Genomic DNA, 22869 nt, shown 5'->3' with positions numbered 1-22869 from the left:
CCCGGGGTCAGCATCGGCCGAGGGTGGACCCCGCGTGCGGGACGCGCGCTCACGCCACGCGCGCGCCCGCGCCGAGGAAGGGGCGCCGCGGCTCCCGGCGCCCGTTTTCTCGGGGTCCCCCCCGCCCCCCGCCCCGCGCCTCCGCCGCCCGGCAGCCGCCCCCCCGCCGCGGGCGGTTCCCCGGGCGCCCCCGGCCCCTCGCGGGCCCCGGAGACCCCGAGCGCGCGCCCGGCCGCCGCAGGCCCGAGGAGGCCCCTCGCCGCCGCCCGCGCCGCCCGCGCCCCCCACCCCGGCCGGGCGCGCGGCGCGGGCCCCCCGAGCCCCCGGCCCCGCGGCCCCCGCCCGCAGAGCCCCCGGCGGGGCGCGCTCCGCGCCGGCCGCGGCGCCTTTAACCCGGCCGGGGGGGGCGGCTCCGGGGAGGGCCCGTCCTTTCTTCTTTTTTTGAATGAACCGTGTGACGCACGCACAGGAAACCGGGCGGTTCGAGCGGAGAATGAAGTCAGAGGCCGGGCCCCCCGCGCCGCCCCCTTCCTCCCGCCGCCCCGCCCCGCGCCCGGTCCCCCCGCCGCCGCGAAGGTGCGGGCGCCGGGCCCCCCCCGGGCGGCGTCCTCGGCCGGAGCGCGCGGCGCGGGGGCGGGGAGAGGGTGCGCGGCCCGGAGGCGGGGTGCGCCGGTGGGGTGCAGCGGAAGAGGGGTCCGGGGGGGGAGAACTTCGGAGCAGTCATCCCTTTTTAGGAAAAGAGGGGAAAAAAAAAAAAAATAAAGCCCTCCCCCGCCAGCGCCGCCTCCCACCCTCGCGGCACCACACACAGCGCGGGCTCCTCGCGCTCGGCACCGCGGGGCCGGCGCGGCCAGCCTGCGTCTATCGGCAGCTCTTCGGAAAATGCCTTGGCCGTTCGGAGTTTGATCCGGAGAGGATCCCCGCCCGCGTCCGCCGCTCGCCCGCCGGCTCCGGCCCGGTGTTTTCTCCCCGGGGAGGCGTGAGGCGGCCCCGCGGACACAGACCCATGTGTGTGCCCGCGCGTGTGTGCGCGCGTGAAAATTGCCGAGAAGGGGAAAAATCACAGGACTTCTGCAAATACCGACTGAGAAATGGTAATTCATCCGCCGCCGCCGCTGCCTTCCGTTTGCTCGTGCTCTTGAGATCTCCGGTTGGGATTCCTACAGATTGACATTTCTGTGAAGAAGTCTAGGAATCAAACTGGAAATTCTCCTAAATTTTTGCACCCCCCTCCCCCAACTCCTGATTCATTGGGAAGTTTTCAGAGCAGCTCTAACTGGAGAGTTCTGAAGATTGATGGAATCTTTTTGCCTTTTCATTTGTTTTCACAAAAAAGGAAACTTCACAGAGGATCATGCTGTCCTTGAAAAATACCAGTAAGTTCTTTGCACAGGAAATTGGTTTAATGTAACTGTCAGTGGGAACCTTTGCGATTTTCACTTTAAGTGCATTGGAGTAAGTTTAAATTTCCAGGCAGTGTAATATATTCTTCTCAGCGTGTAACTTGTAGTGTGTGTGTGCCCTGCTTTCAACCAGCGTGCAGAGGGAAACGCACCTGATTTTGACTGATTAGTTTTTTTAACCTTTCAGCATCACGGAGGAGGTGGACTGATATTAACAGTAATTAATAATGTGCCTCATGAAATAAAGATCCGAAGGGGATTTAAGTAAAAATTTCCAGGATCTCATGCCAAGAGGGAAACACCAGAATCAAGTGTTCCGCGTGGTTGAAGACACCCCCTCTTCCAGGAATGCAAAGCACACCCAATGAAATAGCTGGGTTGTAACTCTTCCCCCCATCTGCGGGGCCGTGGGGCGGGCAGCGGGGGGCGAGAGGTGCTGCGGGGGCCCGGCTGCCCTCCCGCGGCGGAAGGATGGCGCACGCGGGGGGCACAGGCTACGATAACCGCGAGATCGTGATGAAGTACATCCACTACAAGCTGTCGCAGCGGGGCTACGAGTGGGAAGCCGGAGCCGCGGGCGCCGCGCCCCCCGGGGCCGCCCCCGCGCCGGGCATCCTGTCCTCGCAGCCCGGCCGCGCGCCCGCGCCCTCCAGGACCTCCCCGCCGCCGCCCCCGGCCGCCGCCGCCGGGCCTGCGCCCAGCCCGGTGCCACCTGTGGTCCACCTGACCCTGCGCCAGGCCGGCGATGACTTCTCTCGGCGCTACCGCCGCGACTTCGCCGAGATGTCCAGCCAGCTGCACCTGACGCCCTTCACCGCGAGGGGACGCTTCGCCACGGTGGTGGAGGAGCTCTTCAGGGACGGGGTGAACTGGGGGCGCATCGTGGCCTTCTTTGAGTTCGGAGGGGTCATGTGTGTGGAGAGCGTCAACCGGGAGATGTCGCCCCTGGTGGACAGCATCGCCCTGTGGATGACCGAGTACCTGAACCGGCACCTGCACGCCTGGATCCAGGACAACGGAGGCTGGGTAGGTGCTCGTCTGGGTGTGAGCCTGAGCCGGCGGTCCGAGTGGCGGGGTGTGGCTGGGCCCAGGGTCAAGGGCAGGCCAGTGGAGTGGAGCCAGGTGTGTGGTCTCCCTTTCTCTTCCCCTGCAGAGAGCTCTCCCTGCCGGCCCCACCGCGATCACTCCTTCCCCGGAGACATTGCTTCCCTTGCGCCAGCTACTGAGGTCCAAAGATCCAGCCTTTGCTGCTCAGTAGAATTTGGGGATAAAGGGCATCCCTTCGAGGTTACTGAAACTGGGAGTCCAGGGATCCCCATGATCACGGTACCTGGTGGAGTAGCTTATTGAAAAGGAGCATTTCAGGGACAACTCATAAGCTGGATGCCAGGCTGAGTCCTGACTCTCTGCATCAGAAATGAGCTCCCCTGGGGGGGTGGGGGTGGGGGTTCTGCTTTGTCCTAAAATTTGAAAACCACTGATTAGAAGAGCAGACTCCTCTAGAGGCCCAGGAGCCTGCCTTCTCTGACTCACTTGGTAAAATCTACCCAAAGAGGAAAACCAGTGTAGCCCCTTTCCCTAGAAAACCTGGATGATTGTGAAAAGGTTAAGTTGACTTCCAGAGTCTGTTGACACTGACCTCCAATGTGTGCCGCGTTCATAGTGGGCATGACCTTGTGTCTTGAAGAACCCTAGGCTGTGGGCGTTTGTTTCATCACTGACGGGTTTCGCGTTGGCCGCCTGTCTTGTATTCTATTTCTATAACTTGTGTATGATTTAGAAGTTCACTGGAATTTTTAGTGTATTTTATTTTCCACCCTAACCTACAATGCACATCGTTTGGTGGGATCCTCTGTGGGGCAAACTTGCGTCCAGAGTATCTATATAAAGATAGAAGAATTGATTCTTAGCTGTGGATTCTCATGCTGTGACTTTAGTTGAAGTGATTGATGCTTGTATTTTTGAAGAACATCTGTGAGCTGTGTTGTTTTTTTTCCTGGTACTGTTGTGCTAGACGGAGCCTCCGTCACGGCACCATAAAGCTCTTTCTGTGAGCGTGATTCTCTGGGGGAGGGGCACAGCTCATAAGACTGAAGAAGTGTCACTGACATCTACACCTCATATCTGAAATGATCAATTTGTGAAAAAGTGAAAGAGGAATAACTCTGGTTCAAGGTTTTGCAGACTTTTTGTTTTAATCTGAAGAGCTGTCCTGAAAAAGGATGCCATTCAGTGGTTCCTTTTACAGTCGCCAGGAGGATTACTGCTATTACTGTCTTATAGGACCCAACAGGAGCAAAATCCTTAGAAGGCACTACACGTGGGTTCGATTTCAAGAAGCACATTACATAGTTTACAAAGTGTGCACGTACGAGGGGCTGAAAAGAGAAAACCCAAGGAAAGTAGATGCTCCGCGTGACCAAAGCTGGCAAAGCCCTGATGCCGTGTTTAGTGTTTAAGAGTGAAAATCCGCATTCAACCCCTAAAATTTATTAATAAATGCTTTTTGTGAATTGTTTCTTTGAGATACCATATTATCAGATCTTTAGTAATTCTGGAAGAGTTCTGTAGAAGGTGTAAGGAGTATTTTTGTTAAATGTTTGATTAAGTAGCTGGTTTTGTTTGTAACCACTATAACCAAACAGATAGGGACTTCCAGACACCAAAAGGATCATTTTGAGACCAAAGTAAAAGTAACTGAACAGTTTGACTATTACATAACTTTTGTGAAAAAATATTAAAAAATTTTTCTTTCCAGTTGAAAGGAAGCCAAGGTGGTAACTGTCCTGTGTCAAGTAATGCATAAAAAGAGGGGAAATGGAGACGTATGCTTATGATAGAAATTAAGGTGTAATCTTGATCTTTGTTGTAAAGTTGTGGTACATTGACATCTCATACAATTGAATTTTCTTTTTAAGTGAAGGCCTGCTCTTTCCTCCTTTCAAAATAGACTTTTCTTGGTAGAGCCTGTCTTTGTGGTCAACAGGTATCTGAGGTTGATAAATGTAGAGGCTGCATTTTATGATGCCAAACCACAGTGACGTCCCATAGAACATGATAAACTTTTTCTTGACAAAACCTCGTATAGTAAAAATAAATCATATAGAAGCACAGATTGCTGATGGTGAAATGTGTAGCGTGCAGGACAACATAGAGATGGATGACCAAATAGGAAAACAAAGGACTTTGGCAGAAAAAAGTGGGAGGAAATGCCGTCATAAATGGGCACCTTGGAATAATAAAAGAGGTGGTAGTATTTGAGAAGTGTATTTGGGGGACTGATTTACATGTCCTTTCCAAAGATGCATTATGAACCTAAATTTTTATTTTGAGCATTTGGCATCCAGACAGATTTTCCTCCCAATTTGCACCAATCAGAGTTGCTTCTCTCGTAATACGTGTCATTGGACGGCGTACGGGACTCGGTGAGGATGGGCGAGTTTCAGAGGAGAGCTGGCACATTCTCTTAACGTTGGACAGTAACTTGCCCTGCTTACAGGACTCAGTGGATCATCCCATCTGCTGAGTCTGTTCTGATGGGGGCTTTAGACTCGAAGTCGCACTTGTGCTTTGCTGCCACTGCTTCTGAGGCTGAGGGAGAACGGTTTGCATTCCGTGCTCCGTAAGCGGCAGAAAGCAGGGCCTTGGATGGTCAGTGTCTGAGAGACGGTCTCAGAAGTCTGCACGTCACACAAACACTGAGGAAGAAACGGGCTGTGGGGTGGACTGGGGCTTTATCCCTGAGTCTGATTAAAGCATCCAGAGGGAGGCAGGGTAGCAGAGGGGCGAGACTGCAGTGGTTCTAGGAAGCATCTGAGACCTGCCTCTCCACGTGTGGGAGCTCGCGGGCGTCCCCTGGGAGCGCCTTGGCGGAGCAGCGCCTCCGGTCCCGCCCAGAGCCTCTGAGTCAGAGCCTGTGGTTCGCACGTCTGCAGGTGTTGGGGTGCACAGGGGGGTTAGAGGTGCCGGCTACCATCACCGACCACTGATTCCCGTGACATCTTTTAGGAAAAATGCGAGTCCGGGAGGGGTCCTGCAGCGTCCCCTTCCAGTGGCCTCCTGGGCTCCGTGGTGTTACCGAGAATGCCAGGCACATCCCAGGTATCTGCTAGAGCGGTCTGAGCTTTGGGGGAGAGAGGCTGCAATGCTGTAGAGACAGGGGCAGAATGATCACAAGCTCTGACCTCTCAAGGATGTTTTCCGTGGCAACTATACAATTGGTGGGCCTTCCTCGGTGGCTCAGCGGTAAAGAATCCGCCTGCAATGCAGGAGACAAGGGTTCCGTCCCTGAGTCAGGAAGGTCCCCTGGAGGAGGGCACAGTGACCCATTGCAGTCCTGGCGGGCTGCGGGCCATAGGGTTGGAGAGAGTTGGACACGACTGAAGCAGCTGAGCACGAGACGACGTGTTGGCACTGGCGGCCCCGTTAGAGTGAGATAGCGTTCCCCTCCAGTTAAAGACAGGAAACTTAACTCTTAATGGCTGTATTCAGCCTTGCTTTATCCCCTTGTAAATCAGTTCTAATTTCTGTAGATGAGTTTAGGGGCCCTGGGACCACTTCACGACCAAGGTGGCTTTTGCAAGCACAGGGTTGAGATGTAGGCAAGTTGATGGTGAACGGTGCGCTCTGAACTGAGAAGCGTGACAGCATTTTGCTTCATGTCTTAGGAGAGCGGGAGACGTCTGACAGCTGCAAGGAAAAGGTGCTTTAATGGGCGATTGGTTCCTTCTGCTGAGACGGTGGGGTGACCCTTTCTGTGCGCTCATGCTTTGGTCTCTGTGGTTTGGGAAGACAGGAACTTACTTCTCCGCATCCAGTAGGGTTAGCTTCCTTTTTATTAGTTGGTCAGCAAGCAGTTTCTCTCTTCTGTACACAGTCCACATCCACTCAAACAGCTGATTAACTGGAAAGCAAGACCGTTCTCAGGCCAGTGTGCAAAATACATGAGGAAACATCGTTTTTCTAGCGGTTGAGCATTAGCTGCTTAAGGCCGATTTTGGCAGCAAAATGCTAGGATTAAAAATAGCCGAAGATGATCCAGTCTTAAATAATATATTTAATGATGAACTTTCCTTGGGAAAGTGCATCTTTCTGCCTGCAAAGAATCATATGACCCCTTTCTCAGTGATTGGCTTTGTAGAAAAGATACACTGTGGCTCCCAGAGTCTGCAGTCATGCGCTGTTGAGCAACCACATTCGGGGACTTTTGTGAAATTGACAGTTCACTCAGCTCTCTTTTCTGCTTTAGGGCCGTTGTTGCTGTTTAACGTCAGTTGAAAACATGGCTTTCCTCTGTGCATCCTGTTACTTTCAGCCGTGCTTTCTAGTGAGAACGGATTGATCTTTTTAGCAATCCTTGGTTGAACTGGTACATTTCAGAGTTGCTGAATGGCATTAGGCCGCATAGTACACCAGGTAACAGAAAGCCGCATTTTTTTTTTAAGCCAAACTCCTATAGTTTATCTTTCCTCTCAGGCCTAGTCAGCATTTTGGAGGCTGATAAGCCCACTCGTGAAGCAGGTGTGTGGGTGCTGTGTGTATTAATAGCAGTCTCTCCCACTCAGCACACCCCCACACCCGTCTCTGAGGTCATCCAGCGTGTCTTCGCAGGAGCAGTATTTCAGCAGTAATGCGGCATTTGTGCTAGAAAAACAACACGGCCTTTGTAGTGTGCGAGTAAAAAGGCTTCTTTACCCCCAGAGATATATTGTGTTTGAGGTTCAAAGGTTCTGTTAAACCTTTTTAAAGTCATCTAATAGCACCTGACTCAGGTATGGCGGTAACCTCGCGCACTGGTCCCCCTTCCCCCAGCTTCATACAGGGGACACTTGGAGAAGTGAGTCCAGCGCGGGGCTCTTGTTTAATCCCTCTTGGTTGGATTCAGACCAAGTGAGTGCGTGAGGTTGAAACAGGGTTAAGAATGAAAGTTAGCTGAGGACGGGGATGGCTGTTCAGCAGACCTGACTGCGCATCCCCTCTGTGCCCGGTCCTGGGTCAGGTCAGGCTGAGTCCCCTCTGTGCCCGGTCCTGCGTCAGGTCGGGGTTCAGGGAGGAGGGCGTTTTCTCCGCCCTGGATGTCATCGCAGGCCTGGACTGGAGATGTCCTGAAGTCTGTTGCCACCCAGCCCAATGAGATGGTTCTAAACTCTCAGATTTAGAGGGGAGAAAAAAAAGCTAAGTATGTGTTATTTTGCATACCCTTCAGTATTTGTCTGAAAAAGTTATTTCTAACCATATGGCTATTCATGTGTGCATTAGGCCTGATTTAACTAGGAGAGGAATGTAGATAATTTTAAAAAATACTGTGTTACACAGACATGTGCTTAAGAGAACTGAAAGGCAAGGGGAGTTCCCTTGTTAAGTATTTACCCATTAGGCGCTGTCTATACATATTATAAAGACTTAATAAATACTGGTCTGCAGTCTTTGAAGGATTTCATTAATTCTTTTTCAGTAACAGACAGTCAAGCTCTGATGAAGATGGTTAGAATAGATTAATTTGAAGAACTATCTTTCTTAAATCGTTCTGGTATGTAGAAAAGTCAGAGTCGATTTGAACCAAAACAGGGGAGAGAGGAAAATAAAAGCTTTTGTTTTGGCTTGGTTTTAGATTCTAGTCCTATTTCTGTTTGTTAAGAGGCTTCTATTCCAAAACGCCACATACAGAAATTCCTAGTCCACTGTGACATTCGTGCTCCTGAAGAGCAGGTGTTTACCATCTAACGTCTTTTATCCGTGGTCCTCTTTCTTTAATGAAGGTTGACAAAGCCATTTTCGTTTCTAAAAGTATTTTTGTAGATTGCTGCTTGTTCTGATCTGCTCGATTCTGTAGTGCCAACCTGATTTCCCTGCTCTTCATTTGCCAGACAGAAGATAAACCCAGCTGTCCTTCCGTGAGCATGATGACGGGGTGTTTGTCTCTCTCTCTCCAGAGCCATGTGGGCTTTCTCATCAGGGCCTACTCGCCTGCAACCTCCATCACTGACCCTACCTGCCCATCATCCCAGCGCAGGGGGACCTGCAAGGTCGGCTCCTTGTGAGCCTCTAGCACATGAAGGGTGGGCTCACCTGAAGGAAAGAGCCCTGTGTCTGGATCGCAAGGGAGAGGGGCAGGAAAGGGGTCTGTCCAGGCTGGAATATCTGAACCCCATCTGCATTCTCGCCACAAGCAGGCAGGCAAGGGGAAATTCTGTGGTCAGATACGATGGCTTTCCCTCCAGAGACCATAGATTCCAGCCCTGTGCAGGGAAAAAGGTAGGATCTGCTGGAAGAGTCCACTGGCTCTGATCTCTGCAGCGGGAGACTAGAGTGGGGCTGATACTCTAGTCTGAGATGAAGTTTCACTAACTCAACGCAGCTAAAACAGCTTATGCTGAAGACTACTTCCCCAAACGCCCTCTTAAGCACGTTAGAGAGGGGATCTCCCTGCCGCTGGCGTGGCTATTGGTAGCAGCTACAGACACACTCAGGGCTATTTGGCTGATTCTCTCAGGCAGTGGACCAGGTTCTATGAGAAGGTTCCCTGATACGTCCATTCTGCGCCTTGTTTTGCCTTTCAGAATTTCAGAGATGGAGCCACATTCCATTTTCAGTTAATGATCAGCTCATCTGTGCTCTGGAGCTTCAGCATAACGAGTCAGCTTATGACCAGCCCCCTCACCCTCTATTCCTGGGTCCTAAAACCGACCCAAGGATCCATGGTATCAAGGGAAGCTGAAATTTCTCCTAAAACCGACCCAAGGATCCACTGTATCAAGTGAAGCTTAAATTTTCCAAGGGAGATTTTACCATTGAGAACAATGCATCTTTATTGTGACAGTCCCAATTACTGTATTTCCGTATTTTTTAACTGCCTTCTCTTAAGCTGCAGAAGAGTGTGGAGAGTTTCTGACTTCTAGCGCTTGGAGGCCAGACCAGGCATCAGCGTTGCAGGTTGCCTTTCCTTGACTTTTCCCAAGTCTTCTCCAATCCTCAGATTTGTTCTGCTTTAAGCACAATGAATGTCATGCCTATGTATCACCTTTAAAATAGATTTCTCGAAGCGTATACAGGATAAGTGCTTAGTCCCCTTAGGTCAGTGCCTCCTTACAGTTAGCATAGGAATAAAATTGGTTGCATCATTATGTCGTCATATTTAGATACTGGTATTTTATCTCTTGAGGGAAAAAGATCTATAAGGGATGTTCGTTGACACCTCTAAGTCTACATTTCAGGACTGTCTCTTCCCGTTTTCTTTATGAATTCCTGCCAGGATTGTCTTTCTTGACCTCTCTCTTTTTAACACTGAAAATTTTTACAGGTGGTTTGAAGCTATTTTCTAACAAAATTGTAAATATAATAATGCAGAGTCACTTACTATTTAAGTGACAACATAAGAAGAAAGATGACGTGAAGTCTTAATCAAGGAAAATGAGCAATTGTTTGCAGATTGTAACCATGAGGAGTTCCTAGCAACGGGCAGTGATGGGAACGGAAGGGTTTTAAAGATCCTGCTATTGTGTAGGGCATGGACACTGCCTATTTCCATTGAAAAAGATTTATTGAGTGCTTACTATGTGCAAAACTCTACGCCGGGTGTTTCACTTGAGTGAAAAACGTGGAAGATAACCTTTGCATCTGAGGAACTCTGACCAGTAGAGAGACTAAGATAAGTGCTGTGTAAATTGCTGTAATCCTTGACACACTTCAGTGGACGGCGACCCGGTCCAGCCAGAGGGGCCCTGGCTGAGTCGCTTGCAGGAGATGATGGGGAGGAGAGACAGGGGAGGGCAGGCCGAGGGGCTGAGCTGGAGGAGACAGGACAGGTGGGAGTGCTCGCGGCGTCACGGGGGGTTGAGAAGAGCCTGGCCAGCCTGGGGCGTAGAGAGCCCTGGTGAGGTAAGACTGGTCCTAAGTTTGTGTTTAACTTGGTAGATGTTAAAAGGATTATTGAAAGCGTTCTGAGTCAAGGCGGGTCGTGTGGGCTTGAGGAGGATGACGGTGGCTGAGGCTGGACACTGGGAGCCAGGTGGGAGGCCTGAATCACGGCGGCGGGGGAGCTGGGACCCAGAGGACTGAACGGACCAAATGTGAGGAGGGGGCAGGGAAGGAAGCGGAGGGGTGAGTCCAAACCCAGGCTGTTTCCCGGAAGGATGTGGTCCTGAAGCGAGCAAGGAATGGTAAGCAGCGTGACCTTTTGGTGGGATAAATGTGATGGAATTAATTTTGGACAATTTCAACTTGAGCTCCTAGTAGAATCGTCATCGCTCAGTCGTGTCCAACTCTCTGTGACCCCATGGACTACAGCCCGCAGGCCCCTCTGTCCAGGGGATTCTCCAGCAAGAACACTGGAGTGGGTGCCCATTCCCTCCTCCAGGGGATCTTCCCGACCCAGGGATCGAACTTCTGTCTCCTGCACTGCAGGCGGGTTCTTCATCATCACCGAGCCCCCTGGGAGTCCCCCTGCTCCCCGCCGGTAGGATGCCCAGGTGGGAGTGCCCCATGGCAGCTGGTCTTAAGGATCTGGAGCTCGAGGGAGACGCTGAGGCTGGAGTCGGCGCTGCTTCTTCCCAGTCCCCGCCGATCGCCCGTTCCCCATCTCCGTTTCCCAGCGTGGTCCTGGCTTCCCCCGCTGGCTCTGCCTTCTTTTGTTACTGCTGCTCCCACGCCACCTTCCTGCCGAAGTCCTCTGTAGGCGTCTGCCGATTGAATGGAGGTGTTTGCCTCCAAGCTTTGCTCTTCAGAGCTTGTCTCTCCGCTACTGGTTTGCCTGCTTAAAAGATAACCCACTTTACGACAGGTTAGTGTTTTCCAGCATCCCTGTAGCACCCTCCCTTTGTAGGGGTCTTACACGGTCAGGGTGTTCTCCTTCACTGGCACTTGCTCACTTAATAAAATAGTTCTGGGACTTGCCTGGCGGTCTAGGGGTTAAGACTCTGAGCTTCCACTGAGGGCACGTAGTAGATTCAGTCCCTGGCTGGGGAACTAAGATCCCACATGCCTCACACCACAGCTCCCCCGCCAAGAAAAAGCGAGAAAAGAAACAATCCTCCTGTCGCAGTCAAGCTGCACCCAGCACAGCAGATGATAGGTGCACACAGTGACTGCCGGTTGGATAAGTGAGTTGTGACAGAGGTAATTTTTATTTATTTTATTTTTGGGTCCGTTGGGTCTGTATTGCGTCGTGCAGGCTTTTCTCTCGCGGCATCTTTTTGCGGTGGTGGTGGGGCTTCTCATGGCAGCGGCCTCCCGTCGTGTGGTGCCCAGGCTCCGGGGCGCAGGCTCAGCAGTTGTTGGCACACAGGCTCAGCTGCCCAGGCTCCGGGGCGCAGGCTCAGCAGTTGTTGGCACACAGGCTCAGCTGCCCAGGCTCCGGGGCGCAGGCTCAGCAGTTGTTGGCACACAGGCTCAGCTGCTCCGCGGCCTCTGGGATCTTCCTGGACCAGGGATCGACGCGGTGTCCCCCGCCCTGGCCGTCGGGTTCTTATCCACTGGACCAGCAGGGAAGTGGGATAGAGGGCTTCGAACATCAAACTCAGCCTCACAACTACTGTCCACCTGTTATATAAGCACATGTGTCTCACTCCATGATGTCCCGTTAGAGGGATGTGCGTGTCCCTTGGTTCTGACACTGAAGCTCCAGTACTTTGGTCACCTGATGAGAGGAGCCAGCTCATTGGGAAAGACCCTGATTCTGGGAAAGATTGAAGGCAGGAGGGGAAGGAGGTGGCAGAGGATGAGGTGGTTGGATGCCAGCACTGACTCGATGGACATGAATTCGAGCAAACTCCAGGAGATGGTGAAGGACAGGGGAGCCTGGCGCGCTGCAGTCTATGGTGTCACAGAGTCGGACACGGCTTAGCAACTGAACAAAAAGAAAGAAGTGCCCTGCCCACTGACCTGTCGAGGTTTAGTAGCAGCAAATGAAGAAAAATGCCTACGTGTTTTAATGTCGCCCATCATTGAATTGAAAAAGTACGTCATTCATTCCTGAAAAGAAATCTTCTAGACTCTGCTTCATATTAAACATTCAACTTTCATAGAAGTCCTTAATGCTAGTATTAGGGACTGGCCCTCCAGCTGCCTCCTCGCATCTGTTTATACAAAAGCACATGCGCGCTGTCTGCAGATCTGTGCACGTGGAAGTCGCTCAGTCGTGTCCGACCCTTCGTGACCCCATGGCCGGTAGCCCGCCAGGCTGCTCTGTCCTTGGGGACTCTCCAGGCGAGAAGACTGGAGCGGGTGGCCATGCCCTCCTCCAGGGGATCTTCCCGACCCAGGGATCGAACCCGGGTCTCCTGCACCGCAGGCGGGTTCTTGCCGTCTGAGCCCCAGGGAGGCGTGTGCCCAGCTGCTCTCAGCTCTGCTGTCCTGTGTCTCAGAGCCAGTTCGGACAGGCTTGACGTCTAGGATGATTCTCATTTTCTTACCGCTTAAGAAAGAGGACTCCTGTGTGGTTCTCACGGTGGGGACAAAGTGGTTTCTCCTTTCTTATCGACGCTGTAGCACAAGTGTGAAAGAACCATAGCATAAAAGTCACAAGGGCAAGTGGTCCCCTCGTTCTTCTCCCCTGGAAACAAGCAGCCAGTGGAAGGTGGAGTCAGTGCAGCTCAGGGCTCCCAGGGGAGAGAGCGCCCGGGATTCCACGTCCCCAGGAAGACGGCCGAGGGTGGCAGGGAGCAGCCCACTGGCCTGGCAGCCTGGGGCTCAGCTCTCTGTTATGGTTGGAGCAGACGTCACAGCCTGTCTGTGGTTTCTAAGAACTGGTGGAATTTGCATGTTGAGAATCCTCGTTCCTTGGCATGAAGCAGACTCAAAAGCGTCGTTGCTCATCGTTTGTCATCTGTTGGAGAAAGAGCGTGTGATTTGTTTACTTGTAATGAAGCTTGACCATACTTCTTCAGGGGCCTTTGCAAAAGAGGGATGTGTCAGCTTACAGACCTGTCCCCATGAGTAAAACCACAGGCAGATGCTCCCCCTTCTCCCCTCTCATCTCTCATCTCTGTGCTTTATGTCTCCACTGCCAGGCCCTCTTCACGGGCTTATCTGTGGGTGAGTTCAGAAACTTCAGATGATAAAGGACACCCAGATAATTGGCCGGTTCTCCAGAGTGTCTGTCCCCTCAGCTGCTGCCAGGTTGCCTCTTAATGAGTCCGTGCAGTGACGGTGGGGTCTGAGCTCCTCTGGCTCCGTGGGAAAATGAGCTTCCCTTCATTGTAACAGCTTGCGGCTCGGGGGGGAAAATGACAGCCGTTACACAAGTTTCCTTTGAATGGAGTTTTCTTTCCCATAAATGATACTTGGAGAATACACTTAAGGGGTTATTAGTTTTCTATTTCATGCTTGGCCTGTGTGTGAGGATAACACAAGCTGTCACTGCAAATCAGCAGCTCAAGACGCTTTGTCTGGTTAATGTGAGCATTTAATATTTGGCTCAATTAAAAATTAACTGATGAAAGTACATGTCAAATGGAATTTGAAAATACCTTTTGTAGGGACTATTGAAAGGGCATGGCCAATGAGTAAATTAGTGGTTTGCAAATGTGGAGACTTTGGGGAAATTTAGTACAAGTTGAGACACTTGACTCTTCCTTCAAGCGTCTCTACCTGTTTGGCTCATTGTGAAGTTGAAACGGACATCCTCATTCGTGTTAGAATGGGCCCCCTTGCACCTCTGTGCTTTCCAGTAAAAGAGTGCGATTGTGAGCCTACAGTTGAAGCAGACAGGGCAAGAAATGGCTTATCCCTTTATCCCACTTTTTTTTTTTTTTGAGTTGACTGCATGCTGTACGCCAGCTTGGAGAGGTGGGAGCTGGAGTCTAGGGGGTGGGGTTCATTCGACAGCAACCGCAGGAACACAGGCGGGGTGCTGGGGATAAAGACGTGCACCCCCGTCGGGGCATTTGTCAGAGTCGGGAGGTCCTCCCAGGACAGGCGCTGTGGAGGCTGGGCTGAGGGGCAGAGTGCCTCCAGCAGGCAGAGCCCGGGGACAGAGGACAGAGGCAGGACGGCACATGGGGGGCGGGACAGGGGGTCCCGGCTGGTGTGAGGGTGGGGCCCCTGCCCCCAGCACAGGCAGGGGGTGAGGGTCCCGTCGCTGCTCAGGAGCCAGGACTGCCCGCCACCCCTCCGCCAAGAAAGCAGGTGAGGCTGGAGTGTACCTCCATGAGGGCTTCATTCTAGAAAAGCTACTCTGGCCCCACTCAGCTAACGAGGCCGGTGATGTTACTGACCGGTGGAGGCGGGCCCAGGAGCCCTGCAGAGCCTGGGAGCCGACGGACTGCAAGTGAGGACCGCAAGGAACCGCTCGCTGGGAGCCGAGGCTGGGCCGGAGTGGAGACACTTGTGGGAAGATGTGTGATTGCCTGGATGCTTCGAAGCATCGCTCGCGTCTTCTTCAGTTCTGGTGGTCTTTTTCCTCCAGTCGCCTTGAAAAGAGTATGGTCAATGTCCTGGTTCTGTACGAGTAGTTTCTAAATTTCCCATTCTCTTAAATTAACACTGCCGTATTGAAACTTGTTAGATTCCACAAAAATTGTGAATCCTTTTGTTAGAATGCGGTAATTCTTCATTAACAATCAGTTACTAAAGGTGTATTTGAAGAAGGAATTCAGTTAGGAAAGGCAGGTTTCGCAGAGCTGTGTTTCCAGGGGAAAGCATCACGACAGTGGCCTCTTGCCTTGATGGTGTATTTTAAAGTTTCCAAAGGAGCTTCGCATCTGTTGGCCCATTTCATCGTCACAGAGCTCTAGGCAGTGTGGGGTTATGTTCCCACTTCTCTTGCCTGTCCCTCCCACACCCTTTTTATTATTTGTTTATTCACACATGAAGAGAAAACGTCGACTCACAGAGCCACAGAAGGCCCAGGAAGTCCAGAGGAGCGGGAGTTCAGCGCAACTCAGAGTCCAGGAGATACTTCTCTCTGCTCTGCTTCTCGGAGTCTGTTTTCATAAGGACACCGGCTTCCTTAATAGAAACCTAAACGAGTGCATCCAGTTTTGGAAAATAGTATCCTCTACTGCTCTTTATCTCAAGCACTTTCAGAATTAAAATGTGGTCTCAACATTTCAGGTTATTTTGAGATGTGTTTTGTGTTAACGGCAGAGGGAGTCTCATGTTTGCCACAGGACGCTCTTGAGCTGGTGCACTTGACCTTGAAACACCTTCTCAGGGGTCAGTAACGCAGTGACTGTGAGAATTTGCTAAAACTCCATGTGAGGGTTCTGGGAGATAGCCCCTTTCAGCAGGGGGCAAGTGGGATTGTATGGATGTAAATGATTGCTGCCGGCTGGCACCTAACTAGCAATCTATGTTTTTATTTACTTTTGAGATCATCCTCCTGTCTTTAGGGAACCAACACAAATTTGGTGAGTGAAGGGGTTTTGAACTGAAACAATGACGGTGCTTTGATCAGTAGAATTTCCTGAGTTCCTAAGGGGCATGTGGATTATACTTCCGTTCAACTCTGTTTATTCAGCGAGTAATGGTGAGAGCGCTGGATCTGTAACAGAAATCACGACGGCCAGGGACTGTCTCTCCCTCCTCTGTGAATCCAGCATTGTGGGGAAGGCAGGGCAGCACACAGGCAAATGTTGACAGCATAGTATTGAGGCTGCTGCTGCTGCTGCTGAGTCACGTCAGTCGTGTCCGACTCTGTGTGACCCCATAGACAGCGCCCAACAGGCCCCTCTGTCCCTGGGCTACAGCAGAGCAGAAACGGGGATCAGGTACAGGAGTGCTGATGGGGGGGTTTAATGTCTTGTATTCGTGTCTGAGTTTTTCCAGTAGTATTGTTTTTTACCCAGAGGAGGATGAGTGGTTTTTCAGTTTTAAAAAATTCTTTATGTTGAAGTATAGCCAGTGAACAATGTTGTGATAGTTTCAGGCGGACGGCAAAGGGACTCACTCACATAAACATGTGTTCATTGTCCCCCGACTCCCCCCATCCAGGCTGCCACACAGCACTGAGCAGAGGCCCCTGTGCTGGACAGCAGGTCTTTGTTGGTGACCCGGTTCACATACAGCAGTGTGCCCATGTCGAGGCCAGGCTCCCTAGCTACCTCTTCCATCCATCCATCCGTCCTGGCAGCCGTGAATTCATTCCCTGTGCCTGTGAGTCTGTCTGCGTTGTAAGTAAGCTCATCTGTGCCTCTCTTTTCCCACTGTGCACACGGGGGAGGTCTGTGCTGCTCTCCCTCTCTGTCTGACGCGCTTCACTCAGCGCGACAGTCTCCAGGCCCGTCCATGTTGTGGCGAATGACGCGCCTCCACTGTTTGAACGGCTGAGCGATATTCCGTGTATGTGTGTACCGCGTCTTCTTTTCCCTGGATGCCTGCTTGAAAATGAGCAGCCGAGAACACGGCGCTCTATCCTAGTGAACATATCTCTCTCTCTATGCATATCATATAATACAGCCTGCGTGTGAGCTCAGAACGGTGTCCATGATCAGTACAGGATTGAAGACGACCTGCTGCCTTTAAGCTATTTCTAGTCTTTGGCCATTGTCGCACGGCATGTGGGGTCTCAGCTTCCCAGCCGGGACTCAGGCCCACACCCCTGGGAAGCGGGTCCCTAACCGCTGCACCACCGCGGAAACCCCGGACCTGCTGTCTTCGGCTCAGTGCCTGGAGCGCCTTCCCCCTTAGCCCTGCCGATCCTGCCACACCCATTTCCATTCCCCCCACAGCGGCCATTGGCCTCCGTCACTGGGAGTCAGGAGGAAGGGAGGAAACTAATATTAATCGGACCTCCACCTGTGCCAGGCTCTGAGTTTAACACATTTATGGGTAGAAGATTATTTAACCCCAGTAACCTCCCCCCTGAGGGTAGGAAGTAGAATTATGGATGAGGAAACAGAGGTTCTGCAAAGTCAAGTCACTGCCTAGTAAGAGGCAAAACCAGATCCTTTTCTAGGCCATCCAAGTGGTCATCGATAGCCTCTGAAACTCGAGAAACTTTTTAAAATCTAAAAACAGAACTCTATGAAAAATAACAGTTTGATGCATGTGACTTTTTGGTTTCTTTGCATCTTTTTAGGAAGCCAGTTAGCCATCTTTATCTTAGTAACTAGGAGCTGAAACCTTTCGCTCTGTGGATTTTAAAGCTCTTTCATAGTTGAAAAGAGAGAGGCGCACAGCGGAGCAAAGTGTTCTGCCTCTCTCCTCTTTGGCTCCAAGTCTGTATAAATAGCCTTTGAAAAATACGTAGTAATCACTGCTTCACACCCAGACTAGACACCTGATTCAGAAACCCTCCCCAGGGGCAGTGTGGGGTGGTGTGTGTGTGTGTGTGTGTGTGTGTGTGTGTGTGTGTGTGTGTTGAAATAACAAACCCACAGAGCTTTCCTGGTTCAAGAGAAATGATCTCACTGTCCGATTGTAACCTGCCTAATGCCTTCATCAAAACAGGGACACGTCTGCGGTTTTACCCCTGGTTTGATCCTCGGCCCTTCACTGTTCTTATTTTAGGCATGACCTTCATGTTTTTTCCAAGAGTCCAGAGTTGGAATGACATGTTACTACCCTTTACAAGATGACGATGTATCTGTTTTTATATTTAGCTGTAAATTTTATTCTACTCATAAACAAACCCACCTTCAGCAACTGTGGTGCATCCAGAGAGAGTTCTTTCCGTCCTCCTCGGTGTGATGTGGATACATTTGGCCTAGAACAGCGCAGTGTTTCCAGCATAACATTCGAACAGGATGCTGTGTTGATCTCAGGGCTCAGGGAGTGTCCGCCTGGGCCAGGAAACTATTTTCTTAAAAGAAACTAAAACACCAAATTCTGACAAGATAGGAAACTCTTAGTAGGCTCCTTATGCAACTCTTCCCCACCCCACCCCCACGGCAATCTCATTAATTGTTATATCTCTTGATGTTATTAAACACATAGAGATGGAATATTTAATTTTAGGTTCATGTGCAGAGTGAAATAACTCAAATTCAAGAGGGAAAGAAAAGAACCGTTTTAAGAAGTTTGCTTAGTAAAGCATATATGAGTTTAAAAATTTCAAACATTTCTCCCAGGCACAGCCCATTGTAACTTTTAGAGTAGACCTTCCTGATATCTCATAAGGAAGCAAAAAAGAAAGGTGAGTTATTATTCAGGCAGAGGGACAATAGTAACCTTTCACTAAGCGAGACAGAGTTCAACATCAAACCCTCCAAGCCCTAGATTCTGTGCTTGCCAAACTGAACACACTACCAGATACACCCTCTCTCTCTTATGGATCAGACTGCTTTCAAAATATTGTTCCAATATAACCTAAAATGTTTCATTTATAAGCTATAACCCAACAGTATGATATTTAAAAGGCTGCCTCTGTTCTTTTACAAACCCTCAAACATCCCAGTGACTCCAGATATTTGGGATCTTTGTTCTCTTCATGACCAAGTATGTGACCCCGGGGTTGTCTGGCTGGACCTGAGGACGAGAGGAGGGTTTGGAGTCTGTGTCCAAGGCGGGCTTCCCGGCCTCCTCCGCGGCGGCTCTCCCGGGATTATCCAGGGTGTCCCCGTGGGCCGCGGGAGCACCCCTTTGCCACCTGTATGCCGCTCGTGAGGGAAAGGCCTTGGGGACTGCAGACACCGTTCACACCTTCAGAGTCCTCCGGGTGATTCTCATGATCCTCAGGCCGACTAGGAACGAGGAAGTAATTTCAACCCCTGCCTTGCAGACGGAAGTCACAAAGTCCATGTGCTGACTTAAAGGTCACACCGACTCATAGAAGCAAGCCATCGTTCTCGAGAGGCTTGCTTTAAAATACACGTGCACGCTACGTATCTGTACGTGTGTGTGTACCTAGTGATAAACCATACGTGACTAAAATGCACCATTTTAGTCATTTCTGTGTGCAGTTCAGTGCTCTAATAAGCATGTTCACACCGTCATCTGGGGCTTCCCTGGTGGCTCAGACGGTGAAGACTCTGTCCACAGCGCAGGAGACGTGAGTTCGATTCCCGTGTGGGAAAGATTCCCTGGAGAAAGGAATGGCAACCCACTCCAGTTTTCTTGCGTGGAGAATTCCATGGAGGGAGGAGCCTGGTGGGCTAGGGAGATATAAACAGTATGTACCTCTAGGGGCTGCCGTGACGATTAACAAGTGAACACTTGCAAAGCCCTAGAGTAGAGCCCAATACGCAGTTAGCACTGTATAAATCATAATCGTCGTTACAGTAGAAGCAATTTCGAGCTGTGCCGTCATTTTGCCCAGAACTTTTCGTCACCCTGAACGCCCTCCTCCGCCTTAGGCTCTGTCCCTATGAACTCGGGCTCTCGGGCTCTCGGGCAGGTGGAACCATGCGGCACTGCCCTTCCGTCTGGTTTATTTTGCTTAGTGTAATGTTTTCAAGGTTGCAGCATGGCTGGGAATTTCACTTGTTTTTAAGGTTGAATAATTTTCCACCCAATTAAAAAAAAATACATCTTCTCTCAAGGTTAGTTATCATTTTTTCCCCAGCCAGTAGAAACCGTGAATATGGGTAACTAGCACTGAGTTGGCAGAGGAGGCCAGCAAATTATTGAAAAATTATTTCCAAGAGTCTTGATTGCAAGAAACAAGATAAAAATGCTATTAAGATTAGCCCAGGGAATAAAGAGCACGGCCATGTGAGGCTCCTCTGTGTGGGGCAGGCAGTAATGAAGATCTCGGCGCCCCTGAGGTTATCAGTGGGGTGTGAGCCGGGCGGTCTTCCTTACTCCTGAGGATGCTGCTGACTCATCAACTCAGGCTTCGTTTCCATAGGAAGAGTTGAAGAGTTCAGGGAAAGTGGGTAATAAGTTTCAGAAGTATCTCCATTCTGAATTGTTATCTATTTATTTTTAAGTTTAGGCTTCAGTCATCTGAAAAATCGACTTAAGTGAAATGATTCATTCCAGAGAGTGGGACAGAGGAGGGAAAGCAGCAATAGTGCAGAAAGAATCTAAAGAGGCTGACAGCCCTTCAGCGACTTTACTCACCCGCCGTCCTTTTCCTTCTCCTGCCTTGCTGAGTGGAGAATTGGTAGGAACTTGACCCAAGTGGCTGTGACTGTTGTGACTTCCGAGGGTGTTTCTGCTGTCACGCTGCATCTCAGTCTTCCTCTCCGTGCACACATTACATCGCTGGCGTATTTAGAAGAGCTGTGTGACACACAGTAGCTTGTGTGAGGTGCCGCTTTATAGTCAAAGCCTGAACTCTGAGCATCTGCCTCCCAACTTCAATCTGAAATGCGTGCGGGTCTGAATCTCTGTGACCCCAGGGACTGTAGCCCGCCAGGTTCCTCTGTCCATGGGATTCTCCAGACAAGAATACTGAAGTGGGTTGCCATTTCCTCCTCCCGTGGATCTTCCCTGCCCAGAGGGTGAGCCCGTGTCTCTGGCGTCTCCCGCATTGGCAGGTGGAGTCTTTACCGCCAGCACCACCCGGGAAGCCCTCAGGCTGAGACCATCCTGCAGTGAAGTGTGGCCCTCTGTTCATCTCACGCTCTCTGTGCCTGCTAGGGGTCTGGGCGTGGTCTCTGGCCTCATGGAGGGCAGCCTCCAGGAAGACAGACACACAAATACACGTGACCGTCCAGTGAGTCTTTTCCTGGAACGTTAAGGTGGCTTCTCAGAGGATGAGCCGTTTGGCCTGGGTCTTGAATGATGAGTAGGAGCTTGTCCCGTGTAAGCATTAACGGAGTCCAAGAAAGGTCTCATGCGCTTGACAGTGGTACAGGGGTCAGCCTGACCGGCATGTGGGGGTTACGGGGTGAAGGAAGGAGATGAAGCTGAGGGCGCAGTGAGGCTGACTCAAGGCCCTGACTGTCTCTGTAGGGAACTCAGATTTGATTTTTCACGCAGAGATCTGGTGAAGGTTTCTGGCAGGATGGTGGTGTGTGTGTGTGTGTTGCGGGGGAGGGCAGCACAGAGCGGGATGGGGCGATGGAGCAGGGGTCCTTCTTGGGGTGCAGCTGGGCACCAGCGCCTGCATGCCTGCCCATCTTCCCACTGAGACAGGACAACCATAGTAGGCTTTCAAAGGCAGAGTCAGAGGCTTCCTGGCGGCCCAGGGGTTAAGACTCCACGCTTCCACTGCAGGTTTGACCCACGGTTGGGGAACTAAGATCCCACCTGCCACGCATGCAGCACCCCCCCCCCCCCCCCGCCCCCCAGAAAACGTAGAATCGGCGAGATTTGTTGGAGTTGAGGACTTTGGATGCCATTTGACCATCACTGAACACTCTGGGGCCAGCACAGACTGGGTGCCCGGTAAATGCCAGCTGTCTCGCTGGTAGCACAGACAGTTGCCCTGGGGCCCTCCGAGCGGTACTGCAGGCTTCACACGGCTCCCGGCTGTGCTCGTGATGAAGCAGAGGTTCCTGGGGTGCGCGCTCCGGGCTGGAGGCTTCCTGAAGCTCTGTCTGCGTGATCGCGCCTGTTCCGGTCGTCGGTGAGCTGGGGTTAGGCGCTCTTCACGACCTCTCCCTCCTTCCACAGTCTCCTGAAAGCTGCTTCTGTTGAGGCCCCAGAAGAGATGACTCGGGGCAAACCGAACCCGCGGCAGGATGCGGAGAAGCCTGTTTAGGAATAACCACTCGTCTCCCGCAGACGCACCATCTGAGACGACCGTAGTAGAAGCAACAGGGCAATAATCTCCGCGCCAGTCTTTTCCCTGGCGTGAGAAACCGCTTTTGTAATGAAAATGGAATTTCCCTGGGAAATCGTCCTAGAAAGAGATAGGCAGCTGAAATAAAATAACAAAGATGTTAAATAGAGTCGAGCAGTTTTCTGCGTGCTTTCCGCGTGATGCTGGCCTGCCCGGCGGTGTCACGTACGTTGCTCACTCGCCGTCTGCAGTCGGAGCCCTCGGTCCTGGAGGAAGAGACAAGGAGCGGGGCGCGCCCCCCGAGGCCCCTGTTGCCTCCAGCGTGCTTCCCACTCAGGGCTGCCGTTTGGAGGGGCCGCTGGGGTCAGCGTTGCCCCCGGGGCAGCAGCCTCTGGCTTTCTGGAAGGAAGGGGGGGTGAGTTTGGTTCCTCTTGGGGCCCACGGCGCTCAGGTGCGCGTGTGTCTGCCTGGATGGGTGCAGCCCCACGCGGGGCTGTAAACACAGGCCAAGGTCCGAGTCGTGGAAAGTAAGCTCTTGTCGTAACCAAGGAGGTGGCGGTCAGGTCACACCTCAGAGCTCCTTCACGTTTACCCCGGAAGACCTGGATTTTCATGTCAGTGTAGGAGGGCTCCGTTGCGATGCTGATTCTGATTGGAGGGTCTCTCTTGCTCTCCCGCCCTCCTAACTGGTGACCAACAGCAGTGGCTGTCGCAGCCCAGAGGGAGGGCGCAACCTGGAGACCAGCCAAGTCCCCTTGGCTCCAACCTTACGCAAATCTGCTCAACAGAATGCAGATGGTTTCGCAGGGATGCAGGACCCCGCGGTACGTGCTCGTCTGTTTTCAGCCTCTCCTGGGCGCTTCGCAGCAGCCGCTTCAGAGGCCAGGCCCGCAGTGCGGCCGGTTCAGGATGCCTTGG

At 51.8% G+C, this 22869-nt stretch overlaps 1 protein-coding gene and 1 long non-coding RNA gene across 4 annotated transcripts in view; one reads left to right on the top strand and one right to left on the bottom strand.

The window, feature by feature from the left end:
* The first annotated feature begins 789 nt into the window (after positions 1 to 789).
* The window catches only part of BCL2 (BCL2 apoptosis regulator), a 198425-nt gene continuing 176345 nt past the window's right edge, over positions 790 to 22869 (top strand). For all 3 annotated transcript variants that reach the window (XM_012103831.5, XM_060405320.1, XM_060405321.1), the window contains exon 1: positions 790 to 2429. In XM_012103831.5, the coding sequence (XP_011959221.3) occupies positions 1875 to 2429 (555 nt within the window). In that variant the 5' untranslated portion in view covers positions 790 to 1874. The remainder of the gene's footprint in view (positions 2430 to 22869) is intronic.
* On the bottom strand, positions 11518 to 22555 carry LOC132658489 (uncharacterized). The gene is made up of 2 exons (XR_009598185.1): positions 17976 to 22555; positions 11518 to 13224 (listed from the first exon to the last, which is right to left on the bottom strand). It is a non-coding gene; the product is annotated as an uncharacterized LOC132658489 (long non-coding RNA).

Source organism: Ovis aries, chromosome 23, assembly GCF_016772045.2.
Source record: "Ovis aries strain OAR_USU_Benz2616 breed Rambouillet chromosome 23, ARS-UI_Ramb_v3.0, whole genome shotgun sequence".
NCBI lineage: Eukaryota > Metazoa > Chordata > Mammalia > Artiodactyla > Bovidae > Ovis > Ovis aries.
This window is presented reverse-complemented; position numbering and strand designations above follow the sequence as displayed.